The sequence below is a fragment of the Oryctolagus cuniculus genome, chromosome 1 (genome assembly GCF_964237555.1).
Source record: "Oryctolagus cuniculus chromosome 1, mOryCun1.1, whole genome shotgun sequence".
NCBI classification, from domain to species: Eukaryota; Metazoa; Chordata; class Mammalia; order Lagomorpha; family Leporidae; genus Oryctolagus; species Oryctolagus cuniculus.
Genome location: NC_091432.1, coordinates 99,186,681 through 99,210,254, shown reverse-complemented (window position 1 = coordinate 99,210,254; position 23,574 = coordinate 99,186,681). Strand labels below are relative to the sequence as shown.

General features: G+C 39.2%; 1 protein-coding gene across 3 annotated transcripts in view; it reads left to right on the top strand.

The window, feature by feature from the left end:
• Positions 1–23,574, top strand: part of CWF19L2 (CWF19 like cell cycle control factor 2) — a 220,414-nt gene that overhangs the window by 48,980 nt on the left and 147,860 nt on the right. For 2 of the 3 annotated variants that reach the window (XM_008261926.4, XM_008261936.4), the window contains exons 9-10: positions 5,856–5,952; positions 9,035–9,127. In XM_008261926.4, the coding sequence (XP_008260148.2) occupies positions 5,856–5,952; positions 9,035–9,127 (190 nt within the window). The remainder of the gene's footprint in view (positions 1–5,855; positions 5,953–9,034; positions 9,128–23,574) is intronic. The other variant, XM_008261932.4, reaches the window with a different exon arrangement.

Sequence of the window (23,574 nt, the reverse complement as noted above, 5' to 3'; positions counted from 1 at the left end):
ATTTTTCCTTCCTGCCTCTCCTCAGATCCCACTCTCAGACAAGCATGTATCTGCTATCTTTAACTATAGATAAGCTTTCAATTTCTAAAGTTTTATACGAATATTGTAGACTTTTTTGGGAGGGCATCTGGCTTCCCTTGCTTGGCTTAATTGCTATGAGATTCATTCATACTATGCCTTTATCAATAGTTCATTCATTTTTATTGATTGGTTGTGTACCATTGGTAGATATAACACAGTTGTTTATCTATTCTCCTACTGGTAGACATTTTAGTTTTTGACTGTTAAAAAGCTGCTTTGAATGTTCATATACACATGCTTCCTTGTCTCTTGATTAAAAACACAGGAGAGGAATGACTAGGTTGTATGGTACTTGTATGTTTTAATGTTAAGAAACTGCCAACTTAATTTCCAATTCTAATTTCTAATTACCATTGAGAGTTTCATTGAGTACTATGTGAATTTCACTTCCTCTGAATTTTTTTGAGAAGTTATTCAGTCTTCTTTTTTGACTCTTCTAGTGTATGAGTAGTGTCAGCTCATAGTTGGAATTTGCATTCCTCTAATGACTACCGATGTTAAGCATCTTTTCATGTGCTAGTTGTCATCTACATACCTTTTTGTAAAGTGCTTAGAATATTTAGTGATGTTACTTGTCTCATTTCCTTTATAGGCACTTTGTATTCTTTTTTTTTTCCCTAATCAGGCTATAGGCTTATTAATTTTGATTGTCTTAAAAGAAGTAACTTTTGGTTACATTGAGTTTCTTTAATTTTTTTTGTTCTCTATTTCTGCTTTTTGTTATTTCTTTTATTCTGCTTACTTTGACTTTAATTTGCTCTTGTTTTTCTACTCTTAAGTTGCAAGCTGGGGGCACATTAATTTGAGAGATTTGCATTTTCCTATTTTTGTCATAAAAGTATTTAGAGCTATAAATTTCTGTCTTTAAAGCTTTAGCAGCATAGCACAAGTTTGGATATGTTATATGTTATATTTAAAATTGTTTAATTTAAAAAACCTTGTAATTTTCTTTTGTTTTCTTTCCTGGTTCATGGGTTACTTACAGGTACGCTGTTCAGTTTTCAAATAGTTGAGGATTTTCCAGTGAAGTTAATGATTTCTAAAAACTTGATTGTGGTCAGAGAATATAGTTTGTGTGACCTGATCCTTACATATTTATTAAGATTGATTTTTTTATTTTTATTTTTGACAGGCAGAGTTAGAGAGTTATAGACAGTGAGAGAGAGAGAGAGACAGAGAGAAAGGTCTTCCTTCCGTTGGTTCACTCCCCTAATGGCTGCTGTGGCCAGCGCTGCGCTGATCTGAAGCCAGGAGCTGGGGGCTTCCTCCCAGTCTCCCATGCAGGTGCAGGGACCCAAGCACTTGGGCCATCCTCTCTGCTGCCCTCCTGGGCCACAGGAGAGAGCTGGACTGGAAGAGGAGCAACTGGGACTGGTACCCGGCACCCCAACTGGTAGTAGAACCCGGGGTGCTGGTGTCGCAGGTGGAGGATTAGCCAAGTGAGCCATGGCACTGGCCCTAAGACTGATTTTATGGCTCAGACTGTGGTCTATCATGGTAAATGTTTTGTATGCACTTGGAAAGAATTTGTTTTCTGCTGATGATGAGTAGAGTGTTCTATGACTGTCCATTAAGTCATATTAGTTGATAATGCTGTTGAAATCTTTCATATTCTTGCTGTTGTGTGTCATTCAATCAAGTGTTGGTGAATGCTGTTGAAATTGCAACTGAAGGACCATTTATATATAATATCATTATCGATATAATTAGATTCAAATGTGTAATTTTGCCATTTTTTTTCCTGTTTTTCCTATATGTCCTCTTTTCTGTTTTTCTTCTTTTTCATGCTTTTTTAAATTTCAGGGTTTTTTGAGTATGATTTCATTTTCCTTTGTTGCTATAATTATTGTAAACATTTTTTACTTATTTGAGAGGCAGAGAGAGAAAGAGGTTGAATGCTCCCTTCTGCTGATTCACTCCCCAGATGCTCCCAACTGAATCCAGGCCTTCCCTGTGAGTGGCAGGAACCCAGCTTCTTCAGCCATCTTATTTCTGCCTCCTGGGTCCGTATTAGCAGGAAGTTGGAATTGGGAGCCAGAACTGGAGCTGGAGGTCAAACTCAAGCACTGTGATATGAGATGCCTTATCAGTGAAGCCAAATGCCTGCCACTGTAATTAAAAAAAAAATTTTAGTGGTTGGTTTAACTTTGACAGCATGCAAAATTATCCTCCTATTTCTATATGGTGTAAGAACTTTACTATAGTTTATTTACACTTCTCCCCTTCTTTCTGTTCTTTATGTTAATATTGTTGTACATTTTACTTTTACTTGTTCTAAGCCCCAAATGTATTCTTATCATTAAAAATAGTTATCTGAAAGAGATTTAAGTAGTAAGAAAAAGGTGTTATATAATTACCATTATTGTCATTTCTAGTCATCTTCTTTACTTTGGGTTGATCCATCTTTCAATATATCTTTATTTTTTCTTCCCAAAGGCTTTTTGTAACATTCATTCAGCTTTCTGTGTTTGAATGTCTTTATTTAGCTTTTGTTTTTACTGGTAATAGAATTCTAGGTTGATAAATAAATTACTTTAAAGATGTTGTTTCTTTCTCTTCTTTCTTGTGTTATTTCTGATGAGAAGGCTACTGTCGTAGTGAACTTTATGTATCTAAATAATGTGTTTTATTTACTATATGTGCTTTAAAATGTCCTTTTTTACCATCTGTTTTGAGCAATTTGATTAAGATGTGCTTTGGTGTCAATTTTTCTTTTTTTTTTTTTTGTTTTGTACTTCAGATTTCTTGAGCTTCTGTAATTTCTACAAATATGAAAAATTTTGGCTTCTTCTTCTAGCTCCTATTCCTTTTTGGGGGCCTCAGGTTGTATGTTGGTAGAGCAATTTTGTCTCATGGTTTTCTGATATTCCTTTCATTTTTAAAAACTTTTTTTTGCCTGTTTTATTTTGCATGGTTTTTATTGCTTCAGATTCACTATTTTTTTCTTCTGAATTTTAATCTTCCATTAATCTTATATAGTATATTTTTTATCTCAGACTTTTTAGCTTTCATCTGTAGAAATTCAGTTTGAATCTTGTTTTTGTCTCTTCATTGTCTGTAACAGTTTGAACACATGGAACATGGTTATAATGACTTTTTTTTAAGGTTTTTTATTTATTTGAGAGGTAGAGTTATAGATAGTGAGAGGTAGAGACAGAGAGAAAGGTCTTCTTTTCGTTGATTAACTCCCAAGATGGCCGCAATGGCTGGAGCTGCGCCCATCTGAAGCCAGGAGCCAGGAGCTTCCTCCGGGTCTCCCATGTGGGTGCAGGGGCCAAGCACTTGGGCCATCCTCTACTGCTTTCCCAGGCCATAGCTGAGGGCTGGATCAGAAGTGGAGCAGCCGGGACTAGAACCCATATGGGATGCCGGTGCCGCAGGTGGAGGATTAACCTACTGTGCCACAGCACTGCCCTGGTTACAATGGCTTTTAATATCCTTATACAGTTTTTTTAAATATCTGTGTCAGTTCTAGGTTGATTTGGATAGCAGAATTTTGTTCTAATTATGTGTTACATTTTTCTACCTATTTACATGTCTGGTGATACTTGAGTGGTTATTAGATATTACAGATTTTACTTGTTAAGTGCTGTATATTTTTGAACTTCTGTATTCTTGAATTCTGTTTTGGGACATAGTTAGGCTGGTTGGAAACCATTTGATTCTTTTGACTTTTGTTTCCCTTTTTTTTTTTTTTTTTTTTGATATTTAAAAGTATTTATTAGAATTAAGGACCTCCAGCCAGAGTGGCATTGGCGGGGGGGTGGTTTCCAAGAGAGGAAAACTCAAAGGGGACTGGTGGCAGTCAGCTTTAAGTACAATTTCAAAGGAAAAAAAAGAACAAAAAAAAAACCACTTGACAATTAGATTGGCATTCAGTTACCAGGTGGGGACAAAGAAACATCAAAGACCTCATTTACGGCCCTCCCCCCTCCCCCCGGTCTGGCCTGCTAAGGGTGGGGTAGAAAACTTGTTTTATTTTCTATCTTTCTTTTCTTTTCTTTCTTTCTTTTTTTTTTTTTTTAAGATTTATTTATTTATTTGAAAGTCAGAGGTCAGAGTTACACTGAGAGAGAAAGGCAGAGAGAGAGAAAAAGAGGTGTTCCATCCACTAGTTCACTCCGTAATTGGCTGCAATGGCCAGAGCTGCGCTGATCCAAAGTCAGGAGCCAGGAGCTTCTTCTGGGTCTCCTACGCAGGTGTAGGGGCCCAAGTACTTGGGCCATCTTCTACTGTTTCCCCAGGCCATAGCAGAGAGCTGGATTGGAAGTAGCGCAGCTGGGTCTCGAACCAGTGCCCATATGGGATGCTGGTACTGCAGCTTTACCTGTTATGCCACAGTGCCGGCCCCAGTAACTTGTTTTCATAGTAAGCTGTGGGCTCTGGAGAGGCTCCTTTGCTAATATCATGGTAAATTTGGAGATTCCAATGGAAGTAGGGCAGCCTGTTTGTTCTTGCTAAAGATAAAGTTTTGGGGAAGGAAGCAAGTATTTTACACACTGAATTCCATTGGAATCCCCTGACTGTTAACCCATGTGACTCCTCACATTCCCTCCTCCGAGAGATGGAAGCCCTAACATCGGTTAGTGGGCAGTAGGCAGATGATAGCTCTGGCTGCTTCATGCTGAAAGGGGTGTCTTTGGAAAGGGGTGTCTTTGGGAAGGGGAGTCAAGATAAGGTTGCATCAGGAGGTGGCTTCTCAGCAGGAGGAGGCTTCTCCAGGGGGATGCAGGGCCAGCTTGCAGAAACTGCTTCCATCTGAGGTTTCATGTGCATGACCACCTAGAATTTTACTTTTTTAAGTCTGGAGAAAACCAATTTAGCAAGCAGTTTAAACTCATAGGATCTATAATCACAGGATCTAAAACTGAGGACAGATTGACTCTTGTTTTTAAAAACCTTTGTTAAGTAGACCTAGAGCCCAGCCTAGAGCTTATTACTGCCTACTGATGAAGCAATACCTTTGCTACTCCACCCAGTGGTTTCTGAATTATGAGGTTTACTATGTGAATCCCTCTGCAGTTCTTTGGGGGTTACTCACTGTATGTCTGTCTCTTCTCTGATACTCTGTTCTATAAAATGTAGCTGCCTTGGAATTAATGGAGTCTTAGCTATGTCTGCTTCACTGGAGAGTCTTTCAGGCTCTGCCTGGGTTTACCTTCCCAGTACTGTAACTTTGACTGTTTCTAAGATGGGAAGCTTAGTGAATCTGACCTGGTCTGAAATTTTTTTTTCCATGTGATACTTCTGTAGTATAGGTGTGGGACATAATCTAAATTTTAAATTAGTTTATTTTGCCTGACTAATTCTGAACTGACTTTGCAAAAGAATATATGATCATTGCTTTCATTCTTTGAAGTCAATTAAGTTGTGGGATTTCTTGATTATACTTTGCTTAGATAATTAATAACTTGCAATATTTGCATTAGAAATTTCTCAGGATATGTAGAAATCTGGCTTAATTCTAGTTTTGTTTATTTCCTTTTTAGAATAAATATGGAAATATTAAATAAATAATGAATAGTTGATTTTTAAATTCTTTATTTCATTGCTTTGGGACTTTGATCAGTCATTATTATAACTGCCAAGTGCTCTTGTTTTAGCAGAGATTCTTAAAGTAGTGATTTGTGGTAGAATATTGAACTAAATTTTATGTTTTAAGACCAAAATCTTCTATCAGTGCTGAATAGGGTAGTTAAAATAGCATTTGGGTCTTGATGTTGTTACTGGTGTTGTACTTGTACTTCATATGCTCTCAATGTGTGTTGTTCCAGCAGTGGTCCAGAGGATGAGTCCATCCACATCCTGAGTGTTGATGAGAAGAACAAGCTGGGAGCAAAGATTATCAAGGCAGAGATGATGGGGAATATGGTATGACTTTTATATGTTCTTCTTGAAAGTAGTAATTAAATCTTATAAGTAATTTTGAAAGTTCCTCAGTAATGTGATGTACAACGTATTGAAAATAACTATTGCTTATTATTATTCCTTATTATTCTCACTTGTTTATAGAAACAATAATCTGTTTTCTAAATACATTATAAACTTTCTCTGTTGGGTTTCTGAAATTCAAGATGCTAAGGAACTATGTGAATTCTGTTTGTACTTTTTTGCTTTGCTATTTGCTTTATTATTGCTCTTCTGACCTATTGAATGTTATTTGAAGTAGATACAAATGCTATTGTCTTCTTTCCCATTTTTAGTCATATGTTATTAAGAATGTTTATTATTAAATTACTTTGGAACCTAAAAATGAGCTCTTTAAAAAATTTTAGGGTATCATGTTACCTTAGATAAAGCAGGTACTGTGTCAGATGATTTGTTTAGTTAGTTCATTTAATTTCTATATTAATGCTGATTTCCCTCAGAATTGAATAGACAGATTCATGATTTGGAAGAAGCTACTTTTATTCACTATATTGTTATATTCCTAGTATGTTAATTTATGGTCTGTTAAACTTGGTAGAATAGTAAAGCCTGATAGCTTTCCATGCCTTGACACAGAAAATTCATTTGTGGTCATATGTGTATATTCATCTCAAATTGAAATTTTAGTGATCATTAAGTAGTCTTCAGTTTTGGTATATTGCAAGGGTGCCTTGGAGTTCATGGAAAAATAAGATTAATGATAAATTTATTTGGTATAAATATTTGATATATCCATGCCTAGGCTTTTTTTTTTTTTTACAGGCAGAGTTAGAGAGAGAGAGAGAGAGACAGAAAAAAAGGTCTTCTTTTTCCATTGGTTCACCCCCCAAATGGCCGCTACGGCTGGCGCAATGCAGCCGGAGCGCCATGCCCATCCGAAGCCAGGAGCCAGGTACTTCCTCTTGGTCTCCCATGGGGGTGCAGGGCCCAAGGACCTGGGCCATCCTCCACTGCACTCCCGGGCCACAGCAGAGAGCTGGACTGGAAGGGGAGTAACCGGGACAGAATCCGTCGCCACAACCGGGACTAGAACCCGGGGTGCTGGCGCTGCAGGCGGAGGATTGATTAGCCAAGTGAGCCACAGCGCTGGCCTAGGCTTTTCATAATATGAATTTTTCGTGAACTGTTGAAGACCTAGCATAAGAATGAATTTCAAAATTTTATTGATGCAAAAAAGAACCATAACTTTTAATCCTGTTTTTCACAGAATTTTTGAAGTGTCCTCATGTTCATACAATATTCTAATAGGACAAAATGTAGCCAAACACAGTGTTTCTGTTTTTATGGGCATGTTTGTCTTTTTTTTTTTTTTTTTTTTTTTGACAGGCAGAGTGGACAGTGAGAGAGAGACAGAGAGAAAAGTCTTCCTTTCCCGTTGGTTCACCCCCCAGTGGCTGCTGCGGCCAGCACACTGCGCTGATCCTAAGCCAGGAGCCAGGTGCTTTTCCTGGTCTCCCATGCGGGTGCAGGGCCCAAGGACTTGGGCCATCCTCCACTGCCCTCCCGGGCCACAGCAGAGAGCTGGACTGGAAGAGGAGCAACCGGGACAGAATCCGGCGCCCCGACCGGGACTAGAACCCGGTGTGCTGGTGCCGCAGGCGGAGGATTAGCCTATTGAGCTGTGGCGCCGGCCTAAGAGCATGTTTGTCTAATAAAAGGAATATCTTTTTTTTTTTTTTTTTTAAAGATTTATTTACTTATTTGAAAGTCAGAGCTACACAGAGAGAGGAGAGGCAGAGAGAGAGAGAGGTCTTCTATCCACTGGTTCACTCCCCATTTGGTTCACTCCCTATGTGGCTGCAATGGCCGGAGATGTGCTGATCCAAAGCCAGGAGCCAGCAGCTTCTTCCAGGTCTCCCTCACGGGTGCAGGGGCCCAAGCACTTGGGCTGTCTTCCACTGCTTTCCTGGGCCATAGCAGAGAGCTGGATTGGAAGTGGAGCAGCCAGATCTCGGACCGGCACCCATATGGGATGCTGGTGCTTCAGGCCAGGGCATTAACCAGCTGCACCACAGTGCCATCCTGACATTCTTGTTTTTTTAAGGATTTATTTATTTACTTGAAAGGCATAACTAGAGAAAGGCAGAGGTAGAGAGAGAGAGAGAGAGAGAGAGAGAGAGAAAGAGGTCTTCCATCCACTGGTTCACTCCCCAAATGGCCGCAATGGCCGGAGCTGGGCTTATCTGAAGCCAGGAGCCAGGAACTTCTTCCAGGTCTCCTGCATGGGTGCAGGGGCCCAAGCACTTGGGCTATCCTCTACAGTTTTCCCAGGCCATAGCAGAGAGCTGGACCAGAAGTGGAGTAGCCAGCACTTGAACTGGCATCCATTTGAGATGCCAGCACTGCAGGCAGTGACTTTACTCTCTAGCCCACAGTGCCAGCCCCTAAAAATGACATTCTTAAAGTATGCACTTCTTCTATCTCCCTTTTTCCCCCCAATACACTCATATGTCTTTGAAATTATCTACATTCAAACATTTATTAATTTATGTACTTGAAAGGCAAAGAGACAGGGAGAAGAGAGAGAGAGAGAGAGAGAGAGAGAGACTGAGACCCATCTTCCATTTGCTGGTACATTCCTCAGATTTCTGCAACAGCTGAGGATGAGCCAGGAACTCCATCTGGATCTCCCACCTGGGTGGCAAGGGCCAAATACTTAAGTCATCATCTGCTGCCTTCTCAGGCACATTAGCAGGAAGCTGGATCAGAAGCAGAGAAGTTAATGCTTGAACCAGCACTCTGATATGGAATGTTGTGACACAAGTGGAGACTTAACTCAGTGTCACAATACTGGCTTCTATTATTTATCTTCAAAGCATAAACATGTGCTACATACATTTGAGAAGCCTGTAACTAAGTTGATTAATAATTGATTTACTAGGCTTTGAGTTTATGATTGAGGTTAGGTGATGACTACATGGATCATTGTCATGCTGTTTTCCTTTCTGTTTTATAAATTTGAAATATTCTGTAATGTAGAATTAACCTCTGTTTCTTGCTGTTTTACCTGTTTTTCTTTCTGAAGGAATTAGCTGAAAAACTTAAAGCCCAACTTGAGAAGGCAAATAAATTCAAAGAAACTGTAACACAGATATCATCAAAAAAATCTGGGGTAGAGGTAAGTAATAAACATTTGTTTATTGACACAATCACCTTGTATAATGTTTTTCCTTTCAATGATAGTATTCTGAGATGTGTCTGTGTGTTTATGTATATGTATACTTACTTGTTTACTTGTTTTTAAAATTTATTTTCATGTTTGTTCTCTTACATTCCACCATCATTCCCTGTTGGAAGAAAGCCTATGTTTGGGGCCAAGGAGACCTACTTTTATTCAGGGCCTGCTGCCTTCTGACTGACTTTATGTGGGTCACACTGACCTTTGAATTCTTTCCTACACAATGAGAGACTTGATTTAGATATTCGTTTCATTTTAAATGAATTATTTTGTTCTATGATTCATTCATCTGTTGATGAGAAAAACCAGAAACACCTGCCTGCATAGAACTTTTGTTTGAGTAGGGATACAGTTGGTAAATACTACAAAGAATAAATTAATTTTAAAGTATTTTAGAACATTTTATATCCTATGGCAGGGTGCTGAAGATTTTCAGTGACATGGGGATGGGAGTACTCATTCTGAATCTCATTGAAAAAGTGACACTGATGCAGACTTGAAGTAAATGAAGGAGTGACTCCCTTTGTAAAGCATTCTAGGCATAGGGACAGAGAATTTAAAGGCACAAAGATGGGAACAAGTATAAGGTATAGGAAGAACAGCAAGGGAACCAGTGTTGCTGGAGGGGAATGAATAAGAGAGCAGGAAGTAGGAGATCCATGTTAGAGAGATTGTGAGAGACCAGGTCATGTTAAACTTGAACAATCATAGTCAGGAAGTGGGTTTTATTCTGACTGATGAGAGAAGCTATTAGTGAGTTTTGAGCAGAAGATATATATTTTTTAAAGATTTATTTATTTATTTATTTGAAAGTCAGAGTTACTCAGAGAAGGAGAGGCACAGAGAGAAAGAGAGAGAGGACTACCATCCGCTGGTTCACTCCCCAATTGTCCGCAATGGCCAGAGCTGTGCTGATCCGAAGCCAGGAGCCAGGAGCTTCTTCCGGGTCTCCCATATGGGTGCAGGGGTCCAAAGACTTGGCCCATCTTCCACTGCTTTCCCAGGCTACAGCAGAGAGCTGGATCGGAAGTGGAGGAGCCGGGTCTCTAACTAGTGCCCAAATGGGATGCCAGCACTTCAGGCCAGGGTGTTAAGTCACTGTGCCACAGTGCGGCCTCAGAAGATATATTTTGATAGGACCATCTTGGCGTGTGTGTTAAGAACAGATTGAAAGATAAAAAGGGCAGAAACTGGAGTCTAGGTAGGCTTTGCAGTAATACAGACAAATGATAGTGACTTTGACCAAGATAGTAGCTAAGGAGATGGTTAGAAGTGATTGCATTTTGTATATGTATAAATATTTTCTGTATGTATTTTGACAGGATTTTTATGATGGTTTGGATGGGAAAATGAATGGGTAATAGGCTTAAAGAGAGGAGGCAAAAAGCAGCTGAATGAATAGAGTAGCCATTATTTGAGTTGTGGTAGTAAGAATAAGAGTAGGTTTAATGGCAAATATTAGAAATCTATTTTGCGTATTTTAAGTTTGGATTCCTTTTAGATGTGGAATAAACAGAGATGTCATGTAGGCGGTTTGAAATAGTTGGGAGAAGCCTGGACTGGAGAGAGAAATTTGGCAGTTAATAGCATATGTATGTTATTTAAATCCATGATATCACATGACATCCTCATGAACATACATTTAAATAGAATAAATTGAAGAGCCAACTTGGCTGAATTGCAGTATTGAGAGTTAGGTAAATTAACTCACTCGGTTCTCACAATAGCCCTTGAGGTTGTTCATGTCATTATCACAGTTTTATAGGTCAGGAGACTGAGACACAGAGAGGTAAATAACTTGTCCAGATGTACAGCTAGTAAGTGGTAACAGGATTTAAAGCTATGAAAGGACTTAAATTTACATGATAGCTCTTTGATGCTGAAGGACAATGTCAACAGTTGGTTTGGAGAATTAGGTTTAGGATTTATAATGAAGTTTATAACGGATTTTAAAGGATTATTCTCAATGATTACTATATTTTCTGTCAGTATGAAAGAAGATGACAATGTGCAAAGTCAATATCCGTAGAATTTTCTTCAGGCTAACATCGTTACTAAGTCAGATTATAGTATAAAGAATGTGTTTATGGCAGTTTCTGTTTCTGTTAAGTTGTGATGTCTAGTATTTAAAAATGTAGATAATTCACATTTGTTGCACAGAATAAGGGATCAAGAAAGAAAAATTATGCCCGGGAGTGCAGTGGAGGATGGCCCAAGTCCTTGGGCCCTGCACCCGCATGGGAGACCAGGAAAAAGCACCTGGCTCCTGGCTTTGGATCAGCGCGATGCGCCGGCCGCAGCGCACCAATGGCAAAAGGAAGACCTTTCTCTCTGTTTCTCTCTCTCACTGTCCACTCTGCCTGTCAAAAAAAAAAAAAAAAAAAAAAAAAAAAAAGAATGAGAAATTACAAACAAGAATAAAAAGGGTCTAGGGAAGGATAGCTAAAACTAGGTGTGCTATGCAGTCTAATCTTATATTGTTGCCAAATTTTTCTCAACTGTCTTGTTGTTGTGATAATTTTATACTCTGATACTTTAATAATTTTTTATCGTTAACTGTATTAAAAACTAGATATTTCTGTGGTTTAGCCTTGCCATAGGATAGCCCCATTTTCCAGGCCTATCTTCAACACTGTCTTACATATAATGTATCTGTCTTTTTGAAATGTTTACATGTACATTTTAAAAAATTTGTATCAGTTACCATTCTACTTTGCATTGTTTGTCTTTGCCTCCTTCACGAAACCCTTTTTATAATCTTTTCAAAAAGTAGCAGTTTTTGCTTCTTTGGAAACCTCAAAGGCTTTTTGTTTTAAGAGCAGCTTTCAATTCATAGAAAATTGACAGGAAGGTGCTGAGATTTCCCAGGTAGCTCTACCCCTACATATGCGTAATCTTCCCCATTACTAATATACCCCACCAGGACAGTACATTTATTATGATAGATGGATCTTTGTTGACAAATCATAACCACCCAGAGCCTGAGTTTACATTAGGGTTCTGTCTTGGTATTTTATATTCTGTAGGTTTGAACAAATATGTGATGAATTGTATTTGTCATTGTAGTATCATGGAGATTAATTTCACTTTCCTAAACATTCTCTGGTGTCTACCTCTTTATCCTTTCCTATGCCTTAGCTCCTTGCAGCCAGTGATCTTTTTTATTGTCTCTGTAGTTTTGCCTTTTCCATAGTGTCACATAGTTGGAATCATGCAGTATGTAGCCATTTCAGATTGGCTTCTTTTTTTTTTTTATTCTTTTTTTTTTAACTTTTATTTAATGAATATAAATTTCCAAAGTACGACTTATGGATTACAATGGCTTCCCCACCATACCGTCCCTCCCACCTGCAACCCTCCCCTTTCCCATTCCCTCTCCCCTTCCATTCACATCAAGATTCATTTTCAATTGTCTTAATATACAGAAGATCAGCTTAGTATACCTTAAGTAAGGATTTCAACAGTTTGCTCCCACACAGAAACATAAAGTGAAAAATAATAGATGATTTTTTTTTAAATGATGATGAAATCAGATCAGACCTATTGTCATGTTTAATCCCAGTGAGAGTCAAGTTGGGAATTGATAATTTCTTTTCTTTCTTTTTTTTTTTTTTTTACAGAAGATCAGTTTAGTATACATTAAGTAAAGATTTCAACAGTTTGCACCCCCATAGAAACACAAAGTGAAATATACTGTTTGAGTACTCGTTATAGCATTAAATCTCAATGCACAGCACATTAAGGACAGAGATCCTACATGAGGAGTAAGTGCACAGTGACTCCTGTTGTTGACTTTACCAATTGACACTCCTGTCTATGGCATCAGTAATCTCCCTATGCTCCAGTCATGAGTTTCCAAGGCTATGGAAGCCCCTTGAGTTCTCTGACTCTTATCTTGTTTAGACAAGGTCATAGTCAAAGTGGAGGTTCTCTCCTCCCTTCAGAGAAAGGTACCTCCTTCTTTGAAGACCTGTTCTTTCCCCTGGGATCTCACTCACAGAGATCTTTTGCCAGAGTGTCTTGGCTTTCCATGCCTGAAATACTCTCATGGGCTTTTCAGCCAGATCCGATTGCCTTTAGGGCTGATTCTAAGGCCAGAGTGCTATTTAGGACATCTGCCATTCTATGAGTCTGCTGAGTATCTCACTTCCCATGTTGGATCACTCTCCCCTTTATTTATTCCATCGGTTAGTGTTAGCAGGTACTAGACTTGTTTATCTGCTCCCTTTGACTCTTAGTCCTTTCATTATGATCAATTGTGAACTGAAATTGATCACTTGGAATAGTGAGATGGCATTGGTACATGCCACCTTGATGGGATTGAATTGGAATCCCCTGGTATGTTTTTAACTCTACCATTTGGGGCAAGTCAGCTTGAGCATGTCCCAAATTATACATCTCTTCCCTCTCTTATTCCCACTCTTATGTTAAACAGGGATCACATTTCAGTTAATTTTCAACACTTAAGAATAACTGTGTATTAATTACAGAATTAAACCAGTAATATTAAGTAGAACAGACAAAAAAACTACTAAGAGGGAAAATGTATTAAGTTGTTCATTAACAGTCAGGGCTATGCTGATCAAGTCACCGTTTCTCATAGTGTCCATTTCACTTCAGGAGGTTTCCTTTTTGGTGTTCAGTCAGTTGTCACCGATCAGGGAGAACATATGGTATTTGTCCCTTTGGGACTGGCTTACTTCACTCAGCATGATGTGTTCCAGATTCCTCCATTTTGTTGCAAATGACTGGATTTCATTGTTTCTTACTGTGGTGTAGTACTCTAAAGAATACATATCCCATAATTTCTTTATCCAGTCTACCATTGATGGGCATTTAGGTTGGTTCCAGGTCTTGGCTATTGTGAATTGTGCTGCAATAAACATTAGGGTGCAGACCGCTTTTTTCTTTATCAATTTAAACTCCTTTGGGTAAATTCCAAGGAGTGGGATGGCTGGGTCAAACGGTAGGGTTATATTCAGGTTTCTGAGGAATCTCCAGACTGACTTCCATAGTGGCTTCAGCAGTTTGCATTCCCACCAACAGTGGGTTAGTGTCCCTTTTTCCCCACATCCTCTCCAGCATCTATTGTTGGTAGATTTCTGTATGTGAGCCATTCTAACCGGGGTGAGGTGAAACCCCATTGTGGTTTTGATTTGCATTTCCCTGATTGCTAGTGATCTTGAACATTTTTTCATGTGCCTGTTGGCCATTTGGATTTCCTCTTTTGAAAAATGTCTATTGAGGTCCTTGGCCCATCTCTTAAGTGGGTTGTTTGTTTTGTTTTTGTGGAGTTTCTTGATCTCTTTGTAGATTCTGGTTATTAACCCTTTATCTGTTGCATAGTTTGCAAATATTTTTTCCCATTCTGTCAGTTGTCTCTTCACTCTCCTGTTTCTTTTGCAGTACAGAAACTTCTCAATTTGATGCAATCCCAATAGTTAATTTTGGCTTTGACTGCCTGTGCCTCCCGGGTCTTTTCCAGAAATTCTTTGCCTGTGCCAATATCTTGAAGGGTTTCTCCAATGTTCTCTAATAACTTGATGGTGTCAGGTCCTAGATTTAGGTCTTTAATCCATGTTGAGTGGATTTTTGTGTAAGGTGAAAGGTAGTGGTCTTGCTTCATGTTTCTGCACGTGGAAATCCAGTTTTCCCAGCACCATTTATTGAATAGACTGTCCTTGCTCCAGGAATTGGTTTTAGATCCTTGATCAAATATAAGTTGGCTGTAGATGTTTGGGTTGATTTCTGGTGTTTCAATTCTGTTCCATTGGTCTATCCATCTGTTTCTGTACCAGTACCATGCTGTTTTGATTACAACTGCCCTGTAGTATGTCCTGAAATCTGGTATTGTGATGCCTCCGGCTTTGTTTTTGTTGTACAAGATTGCTTTAGCTATTCGAGGTCTCTTGTGCCTCCATATGAATTTCAGCATCATTTTTTCTAGATCTGCGAAGAATGTCTTTGGTATCCTGATTGGAATTGCATTGAATCTATAAATTGCTTTTGGGAGAATGGACATTTTGATGATGTTGATTCTTCCAATCCATGAGCATGGAAGATTTTTCCATTTTTTGGTATCCTCTTCTATTTCTTTCTTTAAGGTTTTGTAATTTTCATCGTAGAGATCTTTAACGTCCTTGGTTAAGTTTATTCCAAGGTATTTGATTGTTTTTGTAGCTATTGTGAATGGGATTGATCTTAGCAGTTCTTTCTCAGCTGTGGCATTGCTTGTATATACAAAGGCTGTTGATTTTTGTGCATTGATTTTATATCCTGCTACTTTGCCAAACTCCTCTATGAGTTCCGATAGTCTCTTAGTAGAGTTCTTTGGATCCTCTAAGTAAAGAATCATATTGTGGCCGGCGCTGCGGCTCACTAGGCTAATCCTCCGCCTAGCGGCGCCGGCACACCGGGTTCTAGTCCCGGTCGGGGCGCCGGATTCTGTCCCGGTTGCCCCTCTTCCAGGCCAGCCCTCTGCTGTGGCCCGGGAGTGCAGTGGAGGATGGCCCAGGTGCTTGGGCCCTGCACCCCATGGGAGACCAGGAAAAGCACCTGGCTCCTGGCTCCTGCCATCGGATCAGCGCGGTGCGCCGGCCGCAGCGCGCTGGCCGCGGCGGCCATTGGAGGGTGAACCAACGGCAAAGGAAGACCTTTCTCTCTGTCTCTCTCTCTCATGTCCACTCTGCCTGCCAAAAAAAAAAAAAAAAAATAAAAGAATCATATCGTCTGCAAAGAGGGATAGTTTGACTTCTTCCTTCTCAATTTGTATCCCTTTTATTTCTTTTTCTTGTCTGATGGCTCTGGCTAAAACTTCCAGAACTATGTTAAATAGCAGTGGTGAGAGTGGGCATCCCTGCCTGGTGCCAGATCTCAGTGGAAATGCTTCCAACTTTTCCCCATTCAATAGGATGCTGGCCGTGGGTTTTTTATAAATTGCTTTGATTATATTGAGGAATGTTCCTTCTATACCCAATTTGCTTAGAGTTTTCATCATGAAAGGGTGTTGAATTTTATCGAATGCTTTCTCTGCATCAATTGAGATAATCATATGGTTTTTCTTTTGCAGTCTGTTAATGTGGTGAATCACATTGATTGATTTGCGAATGTTGAACCATCCCTGCATACCAGGGATGAATCCCACTTGGTCTGGGTGGATGATTTTCCTGATGTGTTGTTGTATTCTATTGGCAAGAATTTTATTGAGGATTTTTGCGTCTATGTTCATCAGGGATATTGGTCTGTAATTTTCTCTCAGTGCTGCATCTTTCTCTGGCTTAGGGATTAAGGTGATGCTGGCTTCATAGAAAGAATTTGGGAGGATTCCCTCTTTTTCGATTGTTCTGAATAGTTTGAGAAGAAATGGGATTAGTTCTTCTTTAAATGTCTGGTAGAATTCAGCAGTGAATCCATCTGGTCCTGGGCTTTTCTTTGTTGGGAGGGCCTTTATTACTGTTTCAATTTCTGTTTCAGTTATGGGTCTATTTAGGTTTTCGATGTCTTCATGGTTCAATTTAGGTAGATTGCATGTGTCCAGGAATCTATCCATTTCTGATAGATTTTCCTGTTTGCTGGCATACAAGTCCTTGTAGTAATTGCTGATGATTCTTTTTATTTCTGTGGTGTCTGTTGTTACGTTTCCTTTTTCATCTCTGATTTTATTGATTTGGGTCTTTTCTCTTCTTTTTTTAGTTAGTTGGGTCAATGGGGTGTCAATTTTGTTTATTTTTTCAAAAAGCAGCTTTTCGCTTGGCTGATTTTTTGTAATGTTTTTTTGGATTCAATCCTGTTAATTTCTTCTCTGGTTTTAATTATTTCTCTTCTCCTACTAGATTTGGGTTTGGTTTGCTGCAGTTTTTCTAGGTCCTTGAGGTGCGCTGAAAGCTCATTTATTTGGTACCTTTCCAATTTCTTGATATAGGCACCTATTGCTATAAATTTGCCTCTCAATACTGCTTTTGCTGTATTCCATAAGTTTTGATATGTTGTGTTGTTGTCTTCATTTACTTCCAGAAAGTTTTTGATTTCTCTTTTGATTTCTTGAATGACCCAGTGTTCATTCAGGAGTATGTTGTTCAGTCTCCATGTGTTTGCATACTTTCTGGGGTTTCCTGAGTTGCTAATTTCCAGCTTCATTCTGCTGTGGTCTGAGAAGCTGCATGGTATGATTCTAATTCTTTTAAATTTGCTGAGACTTGCTTTATGGCCTAGTATGTGATCAGTCCTAGAGAAGGTTCCATGCGCTGCTGAGAAGAATGTGAAGTCTGTAGATGTAGGGTTGAAAGTTCTGTAGATATCTGTTAGATCCATTTGGGCAATAGTGTCGATTAAATCTGCTGTTTCCTTGTTGATCTTCTGTCCGGATGATCTGTCTATTTCTGAGAGTGGTGTATTGAAGTCCCCCAGTACTATTGTATTGGAATCTAAGTCTCCCTGTAAGTCCCTTAACATACCTTTTAAATAAACCGGTGCCCTGTAATTAGGTGCATATACATTTATAATAGTTACATCTTCCTGTTGAATTGAACCCTTAATCATTATATAGTGTCCCTCTTTGTCTCTCTTAACAGTTTTTGTATTAAAGTTTATTTTGTCTGATATTAATATGGCTACACCTGCTTTTTTTTGGTTTCTGTTGGCATGGAATATCTTTTTCCAACCTTTCACTTTCAGTCTGCATGCCTCTTTGTTAGAGAGATGTGTTTCTTGTAGGCAACAAATAGTTGGGTTGTGTTCTGTGAGCCAGTCAGCCAATCGGTGTCTTTTAACTGAAGAATTCAGACCATTAATGTTTAATGTGACTATTGATATGTAGTGACTTTGCCCTGCCATTTTCCCGGAGATATTTTCTAGTATATGCTTTGAGCTTCCCATGCTCTTTTACTGGTAGGTGTTCTTCCTTTCCCTTCTTTCATATTGATGGCCGTGTTTCTGTGTTTCTGAGTGTAGCACATCTGTAAGTATCTTTTGCAGGGCCGGACGAGTGGCCACAAAGTCTTTCAATTTCTGTTTGCTATGAAAGGTCTTTATTTCACCTTCATTCACAAATGAGAGCTTGGCAGGATATAATATTCTGGGCTGGCATTTTTTCTCTCTTAGGACCTGTGCTATGTCTCGCCATTCTCTCCTAGCCTGTAGTGTTTCTGATGAGAAGTCTGCTGTGAGTCTAATTGGAGATCCTCTGAGAGTAATCTGATGTTTCTCTCTTGCACATTTTAGGATCTTTTCTTTATTTTTCACTGTGGTAAGTTTAATTACCACGTGTCGTGGTGAGGATCTCTTTTGGTCATGTTTATTGGGGGTTCTATGAGCTTCCTGTACTAGGATGTCTCTGTCCTTCTCCAAACCTGGAAAGTTCTCTGCTAGTATCTCACTATAAAGGCCTTCCAATCCTTTCTCTCTCTCCATGCCTTCAGGAACTCCTAGAACTCGAATGTTGGTTTTTTTAATAGTATCCTGTAGATTCCCAACAATATTTTTTAGGTTTCTAATTTCCTCTTCTTTTCTTTGGTTTGACTGTATGTTTTCCTGTGCTCTATCTTCTAAGTCCGATATTCTCTCTTCTGCTTCACCCATTCTGTTTTTAAGGCTCTCTAATGCGTTTGTCATTTGATCTGTTGAGCTTTTCATTTCATTTTGATTTCTCTTCACTATCACACTTTCCTGTTCTACTATTTTCTGAGTTTCATTTTGACTCTTCCTTAAGATTTCATTTTCACGAGAGAGATTTTCAATCTTGTCCATTAAGGATTTCTGTAGTTCAAGGATTTGCTTTTGAAAACTTCTAAATGTTCTTATCATAAATTTTTTGAAATCTGTATCTAGCATTTCTTCTATCTCATCATCTTCATAATCTTGGCTTGGGGTGTTTTGTTTATTTGGAGGCATCATAGTGTCGTCGTTGATCTTGTTCCCTCGATTTCTGTGTTTGTTGCTTGGCATAGTTAATTCTTCTTTCGTCACTGTGCGTTTTTTTTTTTTTATTTTATACTATGTCTGTGTTAAGTGGACTGCCTGCTGTTGGAGGAGCCTTGGAGGCTTGAGATGGGTGTGGCCTGAGAGCTCTGCTTGGTTCTTCCTGGTTATGGGTGTGCAAAGTGACACCCTCAGGTTATGCGTGGTAAATCTCTCTCTATTTATTTATTTATTTATTTAATTTATTCAGGGGGTAAGTAATACCGCACGGCACGGCTGTGCAGAATTGATGGTATTTTGCTTCCAATCTCTGGCTTCTACCCAAAGAGTCTGTGAAGGCTCCGTTTCTCTTCCAATCTCTGGCTTCTACCCAAAGAGTGTGTGTAGGCTCCGTTTCTCCTCTGGACCCCCATTGGTTTGCCTAGGCTACTGTATTGTAGTGACTCAGTTCCTTAGTTCTCCCATGTTGTTATGTAAATCCAGAGAGGGGGCCTGCTCTTCGTCTCTTGCAAACTCTTCAAGCCTTGCAGCCTTGCAACCTTTGCAAGTTGGCGGAGAGAGAAATCCCCAACCTTTTTTTTCCTTCTTTCCGGTAGTGAGTCTGCTGCACTTTCCAGCTCCCCTGTAGATTCTGACCCCCGTTTCCCCGCCAGTGTCTCGTGTTATTGAGCTCACCTCCCCTTCCAGCGCCGATGTGTGGACTCGGAGCCCTGGGCGTCCCAACTCTTCCCGCTGGTGTCTGTGTGACATGCACTCCCCTTCCTGCACTGGCGCGCAGACCCTGCGGCTCCCGCGGCTCGGCTTCTGCGCGGTGGGCAACCTTGTTCTCCCAGTAGGTCCTCCGATTCACAGCCACTAGATCCAGAAGAGTTTCCTCTGCAATATTTTCCTGGTCCTTTTTCTGAGGCTACCGTAACTCCCCTTTTATTAAACTAAATTTTCCCGGACTATCGGTGCACGCCCTCACTATTTCGCCATCTTGGCTCTGCCTCAGATTGGCTTCTTTCATTTTGTAATGTTCACTCAAGTTTCTTCTACGTCTTTTTGTGATGGACAGCTAATTTTTTTATATGGTCTTCCTTTCTATTTTTTTTTTAAGATTTATTTAGTTATTTGAAAGGTAGAGTTGCAGAGAAGCAGAGGCAGAGAGAGAGAGTGAGAGAAAGAGAAAAACAGATCTTCCATCTGCTGGTTCACTTTGCAAATGGCTGCAGTGTCCAATCCTAAGCCAGGAGCTTCTCCAGGTCTCCCGTGTGGGTGCAGGGGCCCAAGCACTTGGGCCATCTTCCACTGCTTTCCCAGGCCACAGCAGAGAACTGGATCGGAAGTAGAGCAGCCCGGACTCCAGCCAGTGCCCATTTGGGATGTCAGAACTGCTGGTGGTGGCTTTACCTACAGCACTGGCCCCAACTCATTTATTTTTAGTGCAGAATGATATTCTGTTAACTGTAGGAGTCACATTTTGTTTATACATTCATGTATTGAATGACTTCTTGGTTAATTCCAAGTTTTTGCAATTATGAGTAAAGCTGCTATCAACATCTGTATTCAAGTTTTTTAGTAAATGTAATTTTTCAGCTCCCTTGGATAAAAACCAAACAGTGAAAACCGAACAGTGTAGTTGCTTAATCATGTGGTAAAGGTATATTGAGATTTTTAGTAAATCTCAAAGAATTTTACAGTGTACTTTATAGAATTTATCTTTTCAAATTGGATATATTTGTACACGTGTTAGAATCTTCTAATCTACTATACCTGTGCTTTTTCTGGCTATTTTTGTTTTATTTATTTATTTGGAAGGGAGAGAGACACAGAGACAAAACACACACACACACACACACACACGAAATGGGGGAGAGAGAGAGAACCAATGAACATGCTCCCATCTGCTGGTTTACTGCCCAGATGCTTCAATGGCTAGACCAGGAACTATTGCTTCTAGGAATTCAATCCACGTGGATGGCAGAGATCAACTATTTGAGAAATCAACTGCTGCCTCCAAGAGTCTGCATCATCGGGAACCTGGAATTGGGAGCCAGAGCCAGAAGTTGAATCCAGGGGCACCCAACATGAGATATCGGCATTCCAATGTACTTATAAACTGCTAGGTCAAATGCTGATCCTTGATACTACTTTTATATTGCTTATTCACTTAAAAGTTTCAAGCATTTCCATAAGAGGACAAATAAAACACAGATAAAATAAACACAGATAAAAAGCTTTATATAGCTATTAATATACATTTACCTAAAAATATAAATGGTTATGTGTGTGTGTCTGTCTTTCTTTCTCTCTCTCTCTTCCTTTCTCTCTTTCTCTCTTTTTTTTCCCCCCAAGGGAAAGGGTTTATTGGTGGGGTAAACCTGCCAGACCGGAGGGAAGGGGTGAAGAAGGAAAAGAGAGGAGAGCACAGAGAAGAGACAGAGTGAGAGAGAGAAAGATCAAGAGACAGAGAAAGAGAGTGTTTTATTTCTTAATCTCAGGGTTGCACACTTAACTAAGGGAAATAATTGTTATAAACTGGCTAAGATCTCTGCATTGAACATTTGGGAACATGATACACTTAATCGATTTGGAATAATTAATCAGAGATTTTAAATTACTGTATGAGACCCTAACCAGTATGATTGGAGCTGAGTTTGAGATTTTTGTTATATGTCAGTTCCTGTGGCAAAGCTTTGCTTGCCCTGTCAAATGATCAGTCTTTTGACTGAACTTTGCCATATTGCGTTATTTTATTTCTTACATTCACCTCAAGTAAAATTTGTTTGCCATTATTCTGTTTACTTGCATACATGAAATCAGGTCTTAAAGTATTTTAGAAAAGCAAAGGGAGCCATGTAGAGAAAGATGAATCTGTGTTCAGTGGAAACTGTTGAGTTGGTTTGTAGCTTGGAAAAAAAGACAAAAAATTGGGGCAGATAATCTGTTAAAAAATACTTCTTTTCTTTTAAGGATATCATAGAGTAATTGACAGGCTGTATCTCAGCCATTGAGCACACAATTCTGATACTATTGGTATCTTTATGATTTCTAGTTCCTTTCTGATTTTGAACTGTGACCCTCAGAACTCAATAGAGTAGTATTCAATGTAGAATTCCAAGTGTACACAAAGTAGAATATCTGTTTGTCAATCTCTTTTGGAAACTATATAGCCTTTTGAAGCTTCAGAGAGAAAAGCTTTTCTTCTAGGAAGATTCTTTGACCAATGAGACACATTTTCATCTTCTTTGCAGAAATGGGACACTTGCACATTATGTTCAAGATTTATCAGATATATATGAAAAACAAGTTTCTGTCAATAGTTCTGAAAGAGTTCTTTACTGCTGTTAAATTACCTTATCAGGGCCAAAAATTTGCATATTCAGAAATGAGAGTAGAATTCGAAGCTGTTTCTACTGCATGCAAATTTGATGACTTTCTAGAGGAAAACTGAAGTACTTCTACATATTTTACTCTCTTATAGAAAAGAAAATCTCATCCATTAGAGAGTCAAACGGGGAAGAATCCTTTAATTGTTATCTATTTGTTAGAAATGATAAATTATATAAAGGAGGGGAGTCTCTTAATTCAAAGACTTGTGAATGTCAGTGTGGTTTTAGTGAAGAGTCATCAGCACTTATAATCATTAGTTTGCTTATTTGTCTTTCTCTTTATGGTGTATTTAGTGTTATTCTTCCAATTGATATCTAGTTTCTAGGGTAATTTTGGCACAGTGTAGAACATCTAAGAGATATTGAAATATTGTTATGGGAATATCTGATTTTTTTGTATTTTTTTTAATTGTAAATTTTAAAAATGATCCTTGGTGTTTGAAATTATCTATCTGGACTTCCCATGATTGCAGATTTTACTTAAAAATAACTCAATAACTCAGTTACATAGCTTCCCTGTATAATATGTGCTTGTACATTGAATGGTGAGGTCCACTGAATTTTGGAGAGTGCCAATTTTAGCAAAAATGTAATCCTAATTCCTTATTTTTTTAAGAGTTTTATTTAGATCAAAGTCGGAATTACAGAGAGATAGGACGAGACAGAGCGAGATCTATTCTCTGGCTTACTCCTGAGATGCCTATAATGGCCAGCCCTTGGCCAGGCCAAAGCCAGACACCAGGAGCTTCTTCCAGGTTTCCCATGTGGATGGTAGGGGCCATCTTCTACTGCTTTCCCAGGTCATTAGCAGGGAGCTGGATTGGAAGTAGAACAGCCAGGACACGAACCAGTGCCCATATGGATGGGATGCCAGTGTTGCAGGTGGTGCCTTTATCCACTGTCATGATGTTGGCCTCTCTAGTTATTTTTTTTTTAAGATTTATTTTATTTATTTGAAAAACAGAGTTACAGAGAAAGGTAGAGATACAGAGAGAGGTCCTCCATCCACTGCTTCACTCCCCAGATGGCCACAAAGGCCGGAGGTGCACCAATCCAAAACCAGGCGCCAGGAGCTGCTTCTGGGTCTCCCATGTGGGT